The sequence below is a fragment of the Alternaria postmessia genome, assembly GCF_024291825.1.
Source record: "Alternaria postmessia strain BMP 2775 chromosome Unknown scaffold_5, whole genome shotgun sequence".
Lineage (NCBI taxonomy): Eukaryota > Fungi > Ascomycota > Dothideomycetes > Pleosporales > Pleosporaceae > Alternaria > Alternaria postmessia.
In genome coordinates this window covers 658875-673398 of record NW_026260078.1, presented here as the reverse complement: position 1 = coordinate 673398, position 14524 = coordinate 658875, and the positions used below count along the sequence as shown (strand labels likewise).

At 51.0% G+C, this 14524-nt stretch overlaps 3 protein-coding genes across 3 annotated transcripts; 1 reads left to right on the top strand and 2 right to left on the bottom strand.

Annotated features, from left to right (window-relative positions):
- Positions 1–76: 76 nt before the first annotated feature.
- Positions 77–5169, top strand: J4E82_001497 (uncharacterized protein; the record flags this gene model as incomplete). Its single annotated transcript, XM_051727808.1, has 9 exons — positions 77–254; positions 875–2041; positions 2092–2184; positions 2236–2774; positions 2824–2977; positions 3028–3370; positions 3419–3660; positions 3709–3842; positions 3889–5169. The coding sequence occupies 9 exons, from the start codon at positions 77–79 to the stop codon at positions 5167–5169; spliced, it is 4131 nt and encodes a 1376-aa protein (XP_051592653.1).
- Positions 5170–6991: 1822 nt separating this feature from the next.
- On the bottom strand, positions 6992–7781 carry J4E82_001496 (uncharacterized protein; the record flags this gene model as incomplete). The annotated part of the gene is made up of 2 exons (XM_051727807.1): positions 6992–7479; positions 7535–7781. The coding sequence occupies 2 exons, from the start codon at positions 7779–7781 to the stop codon at positions 6992–6994; spliced, it is 735 nt and encodes a 244-aa protein (XP_051592652.1).
- A 2892-nt stretch (positions 7782–10673) lies between these two features.
- J4E82_001495 (uncharacterized protein) lies at positions 10674–13037 on the bottom strand (the record flags this gene model as incomplete). Its single annotated transcript, XM_051727806.1, has 1 exon — positions 10674–13037. One exon carries the CDS (start codon positions 13035–13037, stop codon positions 10674–10676), a length of 2364 nt encoding a protein of 787 aa, XP_051592651.1.
- Between the last annotated feature and the right edge of the window lie 1487 nt (positions 13038–14524).

The window sequence follows — 14524 nt, the reverse complement described above, 5'->3', positions numbered from 1 at the left end:
CAACCTCTCCACTCTACAACACCGCCAAAGTACGCTGCAACTCGACGCCAATTGCGATCTACGCTGACCTCCCAAGATGCTCGCCCGTGCTACCTTCCGCGCCGCCTCGGCCCCAACTCTCGTTGCCCGCCGCGGCTTCCAGTCCACCCGCGCCCAGTTCGCCAGCCCATACCACTACCCCGAGGGCCCGCGCAGCAACTTGCCATTCGACCCATTGAAGAGGGGCTTTGCCTTCAAGTACTGGGGATTCATGGGTGAGCTTTGGCGCGTCGCAATGCCAGGTCCAGGCTAACAGTCGCAGCAACCGGATTCTCCCTGCCATTCCTCCTTGCTGGTGAGGCACCTGATTCAATCCCACCTGCCGTGAATATACATCTAACCATACTCTCACTACAGTCTGGCAGACAAAGAAGAACAAGCCCTAGACGCAGTCACTCGCAGCGTGGGCACGATACTGGGTTATTGGGAGGATGCGGGATTTGTAGAATATCGGAGGGTCGCTCGGACACCTGTATAGACACTACAGCATCAATTTCATTGTCTGTATTCCATCATGCTTCAGTGTATGCAGTTGACAATGTTCGATGTTGTTCATCAATGTCCCCTCGGTCAATCAAAGTGGCTATTTGAATTGAGACGTGGGGTACTGTCGCTGGCCACTTGATCGATTGGAACAGTGGAAGAGGCAAGTTAATCCATACAGGTAACTTTTTGAGAAGCAAGTGGTAAGAGGACGGGATTCATTTTGCAACACCTGTATGACGATGAGAGGCGTTGTTGCATCACTCTTCGGTAGAAGCTCGGCGCTAGTATCACCAAAAATTCGGAAGCGCGATTCTGCCAACGGGCTAGTGACCAGTCATTCAAGCAACAGGACGCAACATTGCAACGAACACAGCCCATGATTCTACGGCAATGCGAAACCTAAAGATTGTGGGAAGGTCGCTTCTGCGGTTTTCTGGAGACGAACCACTACCGCTAACTGCGACTGCCTGGGACGCCGCATCTGATGCACTGGTATGCGCTTTCGGTCCCTCGGAATCACGTGCGACCATCGAACTCAAGAGACTACATTATGCGCGCAACGGTGTTGAGGAGAAACTCGAAAGCATCGCATCGTGGGATGCGCCGTGTCCGCTGCCCTCGCTTACCCATGACTCAATCTTAAGTTTGCACCATTTCGCCGACACTTCGACATCATGTTTGATTTTGGCCGGAGGGGATATCGTCCTCGTAAGAGAAAACCCAACATCTACGGAAGAGCTAGTTGAGATCGTGGGATCGGTGGATGCTGGCCTCTCGGCTGCTGCGTGGTCGCCAGATGAGGAACTCCTCGCCATCACTACACAGGCGGACACCTTACTGTTGATGAGTCGCGATATCGAGAACATTGCAAGCGTCAACCTCACTCCTGAAGATGTGAACGTCTCCAGTCACGTCTCGGTCGGGTGGGGAAAGAAAGAGACGCAGTTCAAAGGCAAACGAGCCAGGGCGCTACAGGACCCAACAGTACCGGAAAGCATCGACGAGGGTGTACTCAGCCCCCTGGACGACAGATCTGTCACAATCAGCTGGAGAGGCGATGGCGCATGGTTCGCAGTAAGCAAGATCGAGGAAGAGCGCCGTCGCATGATCCGTGTGTACTCCCGCGAAGGACAACTGGACAGTGTAAGCGAACCTGTGGATGGCCTCGAAGGGGCCCTCAGTTGGCGACCATCAGGCAACTTAATTGCCAGTACTCGCCGTACCAGCGACAAAGTTGAGGTGGTCTTTTTCGAGCGGAACGGTCTTCGTCATGGCCAGTTCGATCTTCGATTTACTGTTGAGGAGTTAGCTGCCCTCTCAGTTCCATTGACACTCAAGTGGAACAGTGATTCTAACGTCATTGCTGTATCCTATCCCGACAAGGTGCAACTCTGGACGATGAGCAATTACCACTACTATCTCAAGCAAGAACTTCGATTTCCCGAGGCTTCTCCTCGGACAGTCATGTGCGATTGGCACGCCGAGCGTCCGCTTGCTGTCGCGCTTTCGACGTCAGGTATCTCATCTACCCGTTCCTACCAGTACGTCTGGCTAAATACAGATTAGATTCGCTGCAAGTATTAGAGTATGCCTCTACGATTTCGGCCGGCTCAGTTGCTCCACCAAATGACTTTGGTATGGTCGCTTCGATAGACGGATGTGAGTAGCTACCTTCTCCTTGAAGGATCGTTTGGTACTGATGGTTGCAAGTGTCTCTAAAACTTACGCCTCTTCGCATTGCGAACGTACCACCTCCCATGTCATTACACACTGTGGCTCTAGAGTCGAAGCCTATGGATGTTGCACTTTCGAAATCGGGCAACTGTCTAGCAGTACTTTCCGACAGCGACATTGCAGTATATGCCCTCGACCTGAACAAGCGGCCAATACCAAAACCTAGTCTCCTTTGGCGCAGTGACGCGGTAAAAGATCACTCCCCGCGTCATGTCACATTTCTTGGCGAGGACCAGATGTTCGTACTAACCGATAGCTGGGACGAGGAGGAAAGCTCTCTCTGGCATTCCAAGGGAGATATGTTGCTGCCCCAAGGACCCATAATGGAGGCCGAAGGCACGTCTCTGCTTCTTTCGAGTATCGATCAGGAAACGCTGTACAGCCAGTTTCAGAGTGGTGCCTTACATCAGGTTGTGGTCGATGAGACTACATCGGATCTGCCACCGCAGATGTCTCTTGTCAACAAATTCCCCTCTTTTGCACCCGAGGTTCAGCTCGTCAATGTTGAGGGTCAGGTACGTATAACATCTGTCAAGTTGTATTGACAATGGCTGACAGGTGCAGACACTGGCGTTTGGTTTGACTAAAAGCGGAGTGCTGTATGCCAATGAACGCATATTAGTTCGCAACTGTACATCGTTCGTGGTCACTACCGCTCATCTTATCTTCACAACGACGCAGCATCTCCTCAAATTTGTTCATCTTGCTAGTGTAGATGGTGAGCGCCGCTTGGATTGTCGAAGTCGCCTACATACTAATATTTTCCAGATCTAGAGGTACCTGCAGACGAACCACAAAAGGATGAAAGATGCAGAAGCATCGAGAGAGGAGCAAAGATCGTCACGGTCATGCCAACAACGTACTCAGTCGTACTACAGATGCCGAGAGGTAACCTGGAAACGATATACCCACGAGCACTTGTGCTTGCTGCTATACGCCGAAGTATTGAGGCAGACCGATATGATGAAGCATTCTTTGCTTGTCGCAACCAGCGCGTGGATTTCAATATCCTACATGATCATGATCCGGAGCGTTTCATGGCCAGTCTGGAGAGGATTATTTCGCAGATCAAGAAGATAGAGCACATCGATTTGCTCTTAGCACAGCTCCGGTAGATGGCCACCTCCATGATCAGGTATACATCAGCTAACGGATACAGTAACGAGGACGTCTCGGAAACTATGTACAAGGAAACACTGAAGACAAAGGAACTGGCCACAAAGTCAAAGCTGTCACAAGATCAAGTCGACAATAAAGTCAATCGCATATGCGACGCTTTCTTGGACGTACTAGAGAAGTCACAGTACAAGGATGTGCACCTGCAGAACATAATCACGGCCCACGTCTCCAAAACACCGCCAGCTCTGGAGACTGGTCTAGCTATGATCGGTCGTCTGCAAGGTGAGTCTTACTCATTCGCTGGTTGATCAATCTACTAACGTCTTGCAGCATCAAGTGACCCGCTTACTGACAAGGCTGCCGAGCACATTTGCTTTCTTGCAGACGTCAACCAGCTCTATGACACATCATTGGGACTTTACAATCTAGATCTCGCCCTGCTCATCGCTCAACAATCACAAAAGGTACATCTGACATATCGCCCAACAAAGCATTGTCTAACTCTCACAGGATCCGAGAGAATATCTTCCACATCTCCAGTCTCTACAAGATCTCCCCGAAATCCGTCGCAAATTCAAGATTGACGACCAGCTCGGACGCAGAGCGAAAGCACTCACACATCTCAAAGAACTCCAGGCCTACGATGAAGTACAGGAGTATGTACAAAAGCACGACCTTTACCCCGAGGCCTTGAGCATGTACCAATACGACAACACTCGCTTGAGAGAAATCATGCGGTTGTACGCAGATTTCTTGAGCAGCAACAACAAGAACAAAGAAGCTGCGCTGGCGTACGAGTATCTCGGCGATCATACATCCGCTTGGCCATGTTACCGGTCAGCCAATCTCTGGCGCGAAGCCTTATCGTCTGCTGTTCTCGCCGATGTCAGCGCTGATGAGCTGTCGACCATTGCCACGGACCTCGCCGATGGTCTCGCAGAATCCAAGGACTACCTATCCGCTACATCAATAACACTGGACTATCTGTCTGATCTTACGTCCGCAGCGCGTCTCCTGTGTCGTGGTTGCCACTTCGCCGAAGCAATTCGTGTCGTCACGCTCCGCCGCGAACCTGCTCTTATTACCGAAGTCATCGATCCCGGTCTCATAGAACGCAGCGCAGATATGACTGAGTTCCTCGCCGACATGAAAGGCCAACTGCAAGCTCAAGTACCTCGACTCAAGGAACTCCGGACCAAGAAAGCAGAAGATCCGATGGCGTTCTACGAGGGCATGATTGACGGCCCGGCCGATGCGAACATCCCTGACAACATCTCTCTGGCGCCCACGGACACAACGAGTGGTGGTACATTCATGACCAGATACACAAATCAGACTGGCACAGTAAACACGACGACTACACGCAAGACAAGCAAGAATAAGCGCAGGGAGGAGAGGAAGCGTGCGCGTGGTAAGAAGGGCACAGTATATGAGGAGGAGTATCTTACCAACTCGATCGAACGCCTCATCGAGCGTATCAACAGCATGCAGGAAGAAATCCAGCGCCTTGTCGAAGGTTTGTTTAGGAGAAGTATGAGAGAGCGTGCTGATGCCGTGTCCAATGCTGTCAACGAGGTCATGGAACGGTGTCAGGATGCAATCAAGGAGATGTACCCAGCTGTGGCAGTTGGAGCCTCCGAGAGTGCTAATCAGCTGCCAGTTGGCGTTGAAGGTGAGGCGATGAAGCCTACTGGCGGAGATGCGACGCTATGGGATAGCTTGCAAGAGGTGGGGAAGAAGAGAGAGGCGCCAGTGATTAAAATGTTTGAGAAGCTTAGTCTTCTAGGGTAGGGTATGCTATCTTGAAGTAGCTAGTTTCGTGGACCTAGGGAGGCTATAGCTTCTTTTTGCAAGACATTCAAGCCTTTGCACATGATGGATCATACGAGCTTTAGCCTTGAATTGGCTCCCTACAACTGCTCATGTACGCTACTATCACTATGAGGTGTCAGTTCGAGGTCTTACCTGGCGGGTAGCATTAGGTGGAGACACAAGTAGACTAGGACGTGCGCCAGACTAGAACGCGCGTCTGTAAGCCAAGGCGGTGTATTCAGCCGAAAGAATCACTCCGAGCTCGTACATCCTATGTACACTAATCGAAACATGATTATGGTGAGTAATCTTGAGAGTGAAAAGATTGAACGTTTGAACGAAGCGGGATCTTACACTTTAGTTGCTGTTTGGTCCGTGGGTAGTGTACGAAAACGAGCTTTCCACAACTTCAGCAACCTAATCGATCCTAAAAATAAATAGGTCTTGTCAAGTGCAAGCTATTAGAATATATGTGCTCAGTTACCTGTTGTCAAAACGATCATAATCACGCTGGGCCGAATGAGTTACGCGTGTCACGGCAAGGCTGGATTGACCCGAGGACGACCGAAGCACACCGTCACTTACAGCAGGTCCAGCGGTATTCCACTCAAGAACGGACTAGTTAGCTGGCACTGCTTGTAGTTTTTGACGATCGATGTCAGCAAGTACGATGTACTATACTCAACCATGTGGAGTATATAAGCACCTTCCACAATAGAGCTTCGGATACTCCAATACTCCGCAAAACTTATAAAATCATCACCCATCATTTTAAAAAATGAAGCTTTTCATCATTGCGGCTATAATCTCGAGTATTGCATCGGCGCAGGGGTCATCAGGGGCAAGTTAACTCATCTTTCGTGCTCTAGATACCTATCTCATGGCTAACTGAATGAAGCTCTGCTACGGAGACGATAGTCCAGCTGGAGTTTGCGTTCCTAACGACCAACGACCTGACCAGCCATGTTCCGGAGTATGTGACAATGACACTCTCTTTCCTGACCGGAGTAATCATATCATACTTACTCTTTTTCTAGACTTCACCTTGCAGAGGCAACACGAATGATTGCACGATTGATGCTGCGAGCGATGGATTGGCAAGCTGCACATAGATTGGCAAGAGCTTGGAAAAGCGACGGGACTAGAGTTCGGAGACAAACACCAATACTTACGAAGGACCTTCGAGTAGTCTCGCTCGTCTCGAATCTCATGCGTGGGAATGAATGGGGGCATTGGCCAGCAGAGAAACCTCTCCGCCTCCTGCTTCGGATGCGTACCGGCGGTCTGTCACCGCTCACACTTCTTGCCCCATCCTCATTAAATGTCTTGAGCTTACTATCTCGCACTTACCGACCTTTTTGTCTTGTTCTAAATGCTTGTGACTCAACAGCTTTTTTGTCGCTTCGTCAATTTCACAACTCGACACTAATATTGAGAATAGATACCAGCTCATCGACTCACCCCTTCTTACTGACCTACGATCCGCAGAATTCATTTAAGAATTACAACATTAGTAGCTGACAAAGGGCGAAGCGCATTAGCACGAGATCATCAAGCGTACGCAAGTGGAAACATCAGAAGGAATAATCAATGCCTTCGCTAAAAGGGTTTTCTAAAAGTAAAATATGTACATAGATCAAGGGTAGTCGTTGTCTGCTCTTCCACAGATACTGAGGTCAAAGTGAACGGCGAAGTTTCAACTCATCTGGACTGGATCCAACTAGCAAGTCGAGGCACCGTTCGGTGTACCACTCTTGTAAGCGCCACTAGCGTCACCCAGGCACTCAGCTAAAACACCAAGTTAGCAATATGTCTCAATGATAACAGACTGATAATCGAACTCACCAACAGTAACCAACTTGAGATTGTTGTTCTTCGCCCAGCTGATCAACCAAGGCGTAAGGGTGTTGACCGTAGAAGCATAAGTCTCGTGCATGAGAGGGATATGTCCATTACCGCTGGTACCGGCTTGCTGGAACTTCTGCTGGCTCTGCTGGGGTGTCTTGCCGTTCCAGTCCTCGGAGTCGACATCATCGGTGATGACGCGGTATCCAAGCGTCTTCATTGTTGGGAGCACGTTTCCGCCAGTGGCGAGGTAAGGAGGGCGCATGTAGGTTGGCTTCACACCGATAATGTTGACGAGGGCTTGCTCAAGACGCGTCATCTGGGATGTTAGGTCGTTGGTTGAGAGGGAGCCGAAGTTTTGCGGGTGGGACCAAGTGTGGGATGCGATCTGGTGGCCAGCTTTGTAGGCATTCTGGAGAGCGCTCTTCTGGTTGTAGATACATCCTACGCCTGTTAGGAGGTGCTCTTAGGTGAGTATCATGAGGAATGCTATGCGTACCATATAGCGAACCAGTAACAAAGAAGGTGCCCTTAGCTCCACCAGCGGTCAAGGTGTCGACGAGCTTTTGTGTGTACTGAGATGGGCCGTCATCGTAGGCGAGAGCAATTTGACCAGGTGCTGCGCACTTTGTGATCACTTGGCCCGCCGCAGGTCCAGCCCGCTTCATCATATTGAGAGGATCTGGAATGGGCCCAGCGATGGCCACCGCAGCGATTGTCGCGACAATGAGAGACTTGAGACCCATGATGATAGAAGAACGACGACTGTGTTTCTGAAATGCTCGAATTGTTTCTCAAGGCCTACCATCTTTATGTATAAACGCCAAGGCTCCGCCCGCTGTCCTGAGGTCATTCCCGTGAAGCTTAGGGGCTCTTGGCTCGTTTATAGTAGACGACATGCTTAAACCGGGTCATCGGAAGCGGCGAAAGGACCCTGTCCGGCAGATGTGTGTTCAGGTGTTTGGTCGCAATATCAGCGTGTTCGTGGGTTCGCCACCGTTTTTGGGGCGCAAAATTGGGCCGCAAGTGAGCGCACATAGACGGGAGTCCGCAGCCTTTCGCGCAACAGGTCGTGCAAAGGCACAATGATTCAAATTCAGATCGATGAAGCTGTGCCCTTCACCCGAAGCATGTTCAGATAAATTCGCCGTGTTTCATTCCCTACCGGTAGATTGCCACCGGCTAATGTCAAAATCCGGGGAAGCTTGGAACGCGCCATGTGGAGCCGCGTGACATGTCGCGAAATTAGAACACAGGTTGAGAAGGGTGCTCCGAAGTAAATCAGGCGTGGCGCATAACTGCAATGCACTACGACATCGCACTTCATGGGCAGCTTCTTTTCAGCCATTGCTAATCTTGTATAGGGTTGATGCAGTAGCTGTACGCAACTAAAGCTATGCGAGATGCCTATGGGAGTCAGAAGTCTTTACGTAGAATCGGGGATGTATGACCAACTGTTGCATGCTGAATTCAATGATGCCTGGCGGCCCTTCAGACCATGCATCATGCTGCTCATTGGGGTACGACGTGCAGTTGGGTAGCACGACCGGCATCCTTTCGACAAATCTAGAAAAGAGCGACTCATCCGATGGCAGAGATGGCTGCTGGAAGACCGAATTTGTCGCAGAATCGACAACATGTGCTAAGCGTCGTCCTTCCGGAGAGTCGAAACCGCCCAACGCTTGCCATGCCACTCTTATAGCCACGTAGGCTATGGTGTTCGATTGCGGTGCACCCTCGCGCTGTTCATATTCTTTCAATTCCAAGCATTTGGCGATGCTCGTCGCCGCAGCGTTTCGCCATGCAACATTAATCGGCGACGGAGACAACGAATCCTTGATTTGAAGCACGCATATGTATGCAGTGTTGTAGAGCATATATGCCGTTGCAGAGACATGATTGGCCACCCCCAGTGTCTTCGCCATATCTGACTGCTCTGTCACTCCAGCTAGCTGATTTCGATTCAAAACCTCCCAGTGCGGATACAGCGCCTCCAGCGCGCTCAATACAGCTTCCACCTCGACAAGTAACGGTTCGAAACTGGCAGGTATGGCTTTGGGAGCAAGCAGGGCATTGCGACGGCCAATTAGACGGGTACAATCGGCCAGAATGGTGAAAACGTGATGCTGAAAGTATCCTGCCTCGCTTGCCTGGACAGGCGGAACCTGCTTCCATTCTTCTCTGGAGTACAGAGAAGTCCTAGACTCCGCCAGCGAGCCAACAATAGAGAGAATGCGCAAGCCGCGAAAAATTGTTGCCGTAGTACCATCGGACTCTTTCGGTGGGCCCCGTAGCATCGCGATGGCATCGAGGCCTCGCTGGTGCTTCAAAAAGTTCTTCGGTCCAGTCGGCAAGAAGATCTCGAGAAGCATACAAGACAGTGCTGTCAATAGAGTTTCGTTTGTCAACTGCAGCTCCGGGTGAGAAAGATGCGAATTCAGCTGCCGCAGTACCTCACTGTATTGGGAATAACCTTTTTTTGTGATGTAGTCCTGTCGATGTTGGCTTCCGAAAAAGGTAACAGACAAGGTTAATATCCCTTTGCGCAACAGATCAAGACCTGGGTTGTCGCTTTCTATAGATGCGCCGTAGCTCTCAACCATGTTGCAGGCTATTTCGACAGGTCCTCCGCGCAGCAAGGTCTTGCGAGTGTACGCCAAGCAGATGTCATCTTCAAAGGCTTTAAGAGATAGCTCAGTCGGACTAGCTATCTTGACGACAGCATTCTGGGCTGCGTTTGTTGGTTTGGCTTCGAATGTCCTACTCTGATCGATCCAGGTTAGGTCTTTTGGCCCTTCACATTCGAGACCACGCTTTGTGCATTGTCCGCACACGGGACGGTTCTCGTCTTTCTTGTCAGCACATGCACCTGGTTTCGACTCGGTGAACGTGGGGTAAGCGAATGGGCACATACCGCATTTCACACGCCGGCGGCGACAGTTGGTGCATCCTTTCGAACGGCCGCCGCGGCTGACCATACTTTTCTTGTATCTGAATAGGGGAGAGTTGCTCTCGCTGCTTTTTTATGTCACAGGCACAAACGTCTAAATACGGTATGTCGCGATACGGAACGCAGTATAGCTATCGAGACAAACGCCTGATCGATCTTACATCGGCAAGATCGATGGTATACATGATGAGAGAATAAGAAACATAGTCGTCGAAGCCTTGTGGCTGAGCTCGCAAAGAATTCCTCTCGTGTCGGACGACGACGACGGAACGGATTTAGGCAGGCGCTTACTCTTGGCAGGGCGCCCAAAGATGACGACTCCACCAACAGCAAAACGTGTATGTCGCGTACTTGCAACTCATTTGAGCAATGCGACCAAAAGCTGACCAAAAGCCATTTGCATCACACAAGAGTACGTAACAGGCCACTGTTGAGGCGGGCTTCGTGTAACGAGCCGGAATTATGTATCAATTTAGGGACCTCTGGGGTAATAAGCTATTAGGTATCTGTAACGACTGGCTAGCATCATGATAGAAAGGAAATGAGACGTTATGACAAGTCTCGATGCGGGAGCGGACATCCCACCATGCCACTCAACCAACTAGTCACAATGCCATGCTTGTATCGAAAATCTTGTGGCAGCCAGATATTACTCGAGCTTCAAGGTTCTCAACGAATGGCCATTGCGTTACATGCCGATCATCCTCTTGACCATGCCCTGTGCTAATCGGGCAACCTGAACGTTGTTACAGCGCTGCTCATTACCACCGATAGCACTAGCGTCGCAACCATCAGGGTAGAAGAAACTGGCCAGCGCGATGATAATATAGGCAGCAATCAGTAGACTACCCTCAAGGTAGTTACTGCGACCGTCCAACACCAAAAAGTTCACTACCAATACGGTAACGAATAGTGCGACAGTCTCGAAGATGTTGAAGTAAAGTGTCATCTCCTTTCCCATAATCCAGCCAAGGATGACAATAACAGGGGTGATAAAGATGGCGATCTGAATAGAAGAACCAACAGCGATACCGATAGAGAGATCCATCTTGTTCTTCATGGCGACGGTAACAGCTGTGACGTGCTCTGCGGCGTTGCCCACAATAGGAAGGATAATGAGACCAATGAATGCTTGGCTGATACCAGAGGTCTCGACCATGGGCTCGATAGCGTCACTCATAAAGTCGGCGCAAACAGCAACGAGACCCGTACTGATCAAAAGCATGAAGATAGCCGCTTTGATAGACATGTCAGGTGCTTCTTCGTCTTCGTCATCTTCGTTGAGTGCCATGGCGGCCTGGGGAGATACGGCAGGATGTTTGACTGCGCTACCAGTGGAGTCGGCGCGACCGATTTGTTCAGGAAGAGACTTTGATCGACGAAGAGGTGCACGTAAAGCCGCGTTGTCTCGAGGTGCTGCCATACGGATGTTGGGCGCAGGTCCGCCAAGTGGAGCAAGATTTTGAGGGTTCGAGAAAACATTGTTGGAAAGTAGCGAAGGGAGAGCTGGGCGGTTGTATTTGCGTGCGTTCATTGGAGCAGCACTGTCATGTTGTACTTCTTCAGCGAAGGTGACCTTGGGCGTGGGATCATTTGGTTCGACCTCCTTCTCAGGAATGGTGTCGATCTTGTTACGATCACGACGGTCCTTCTTGCTCTTCTTGTTCTTACGTTTTTCCTTCTTCGTCAAGGATCGTGAGGTGTGCGAGGCGGCTTCAAAGTCGCGAACCACCGGGACGTATTGATCGTTGTCAGCTTCGTCACCACTCATGACGTCGAAGGAATGCCGGCGAGAGGTGATGGGACCAGTATTGTTCGCGGTGACAACGCTGCTAGTCCTCTCCGTCTCGAAGGGACTTTGGTTCAGTTCGGCAGAGGGGGAGCTCATGGCCGAAAGCGCACCATCGTCTTTAGAGCTAGCGCTGGATTTGCGGCGAAGTCTCTTGACCATGCGTTTGGCCTTCTTCTTCATGGTACCATCAGAGTTGTTTGAAGAACTATCGCTATCGCTGCTACTGGAGCTGGATGAAGAGTCTGAGCTGGACGAGTCGAATGCGCCAGCAAGAACACCAGGGTGCGATTCTTCGTCAATGATGTGTTGGGGTGTGCTAGCATAAAGATAACGATGACTCTTGAGCTGGAAGAGAAGGTATAGACCGTAGACCAGCAACAGAATAACACTGGTACCACGACTGACGGATAGCGTCTCGTGGTCAGCAATGGAGTTGTCTTCGAAAGCAGCGTGGAATGCCGTGGGCAAAAGAAGACTCATTACGGCAAGAGCCAGCATGACACCACTCATCTGGGTGACAGTGTTGTTGTAAACCTGCTCCTGGTATTTGAGACCACCAAGTAGGAAGGCCATACCCAGGATGAGAAGCAGGTTAGCAAGAATGGATCCAAGCAGCGACGCCTGCACAACCTCGATTTGGTCAGAGGCGAGCAAGATGATGAAGAGAATCAACTCGACAGCGTTTCCGAAGGATACATTGAGCAATGCACCGAGCGCATCTCCAACACGGGCAGCGACGACTTCGGTCGCGTGCGCGAGCAGGCCAGCCAGTGGAATGATGGCGATGGCATTCATAGAGAAGACAATCTCGGGCTTCAAGTCTACAAGCTTGACTACGATACCAAGAGGCACGAAGACGAGCAGGACGTTGATCCAGCTGTGGGTAAGGGCATTCTTGGTGTGGGTGATGAATCGGAGGGTTCCGTTCTTGACACGGGTAGGCGAATAGAACGGACGCTTCTCGGATCCTATGGCGGAAGGCGTCTCTCCATCAGCCGCGGTATTAACACTGCCATGTTGGATATCTGTGGAATTGTCGTCTGGCGCGACGGGCTTCTCATGGTGGCCGCTGTGGTCGCTGTTGGTGGTGCTGGGCGCACTACGCGGCGGGTTGCTGCCACCTAGGCCAGGATGGGCGGTCGTGTGGGGGTTGTGGGTCGGAAGGACGTCGGTCTGAGTGTCTTTCTTGCGTCCCAAGCCAAGTGCAGATGCTGCCTTAGACTTGAAGCTGCGTATAGAGGGGTCGTCGGGTTCTCCCATCGGTTTTGGTGTTGCAGAGTTTGGGTAGTGGTTGAGTACAAAGATGTACTTTGAGGACGGTAGAAGTGTGGCCAAGTAAGTGAGGCGGTGGCCGCGCCTTCCTTATCAATGCTCGGCAAGCTTGAACCGGCTTGGTATGTGCTTACTCTCTGAGTGGATCCCCGAACACTGACGAATGACGTCGGTCGTCCGGCCAGATTGGCTACACGTGGACGGCGCGCACAGCCTCAGTGGCGCGCTACGTCTTGCTTGTTTGGGCGTGTTATGATTCTTGTTTGCGCGCGACGAGTCTAGAAGGTGATTGAAGGATTCTGGCATCACTGTGCATCAAACAGGTATCCTGTGCGGTTTGCCTGGGAAGTTGGAGGGAAGGTGCGCTGCGACGCGTTGTCACAGCATCCCTGCCAGGTGCTGGGAACAGAAAGCGCGAGGCGACGACTAGGAAGCCGCCAGCGTCGGCTTTCCCCCGCACGGTCATCATCATCAATACGAAAGCCGCTGATCCTAAACGACAATCGCGCCCAGCTTCGCCTTCTGGCATCCACTTTGACAGCGAGACTCCTAGTCGCGCAATCTAGACTGTCCACGATACGTTGCTTCACAGGGATGATGCCGAGACTAGTAGCTCGTCCAATGCAGGAGGCCGTTCATCTTCTGCCTTTTCCCCGAATGCTTAGCACTCTTATACCACCTGGCACACGACAAAAGCATAGCATTGTCACGTGGAGGACGACGCTATTAAGACAGTACTAAGCAAGAGTTGACATTCGAGTAAAGCTTGTCTTGATGTGGATCCCTAAGTGCATCATGAAACATCGAGAGTGTAGAGAAGCTGCGATGGTCACGAGCCCGATTCGACAGTACCGAGATTTCATCCATGGGTGACGAACACGCAAATGCCTTGGCAGCGCAACCAAGGGCCATATCTCAGCCGTAAGGGTCTGCACCACTACGAGCTCTCTGGCTCTCAGATGCAATCATGGATTTGCTCCATCTCCCAGTTGAAATATTCGCAGAAATCATACACGCCCACCTCCAGCGTACAGCGAACCTGCCTTGCGCTTTCTAGTTGGCAAGGTACGTGATATAGGCCAACGTAGCGAGCTATATGGCACTCCACTTACTGCCGCTGCGGTGAACGGGCATAAGTACGCTTCGTCAATTATTTATGAGCGGTTTGAAGACAGTCGTCACCAATGGGACCAGTTATACGAGACTATCGATACATGCATGTACAAGCAACGTGCCACTATGCTTCCAACATTCATGTGCTGGTACCTCAAGAGTTGCGACTCTGGGAGAGCAATCTACGATGCGAAATACGAATGGTGCAAGTGGGCAATCATAAGAGGTGAATTGGACGTAGTGCGCCGTTGCTACAATTTCAAGCGTGCGATCAAGTCAGATCGTCAATTGAGGTTGACGCCTTTCTATCTAGCATGCGAGCATGGTCATGTGCACATTATACAGTACTTCCTCGAGACTGA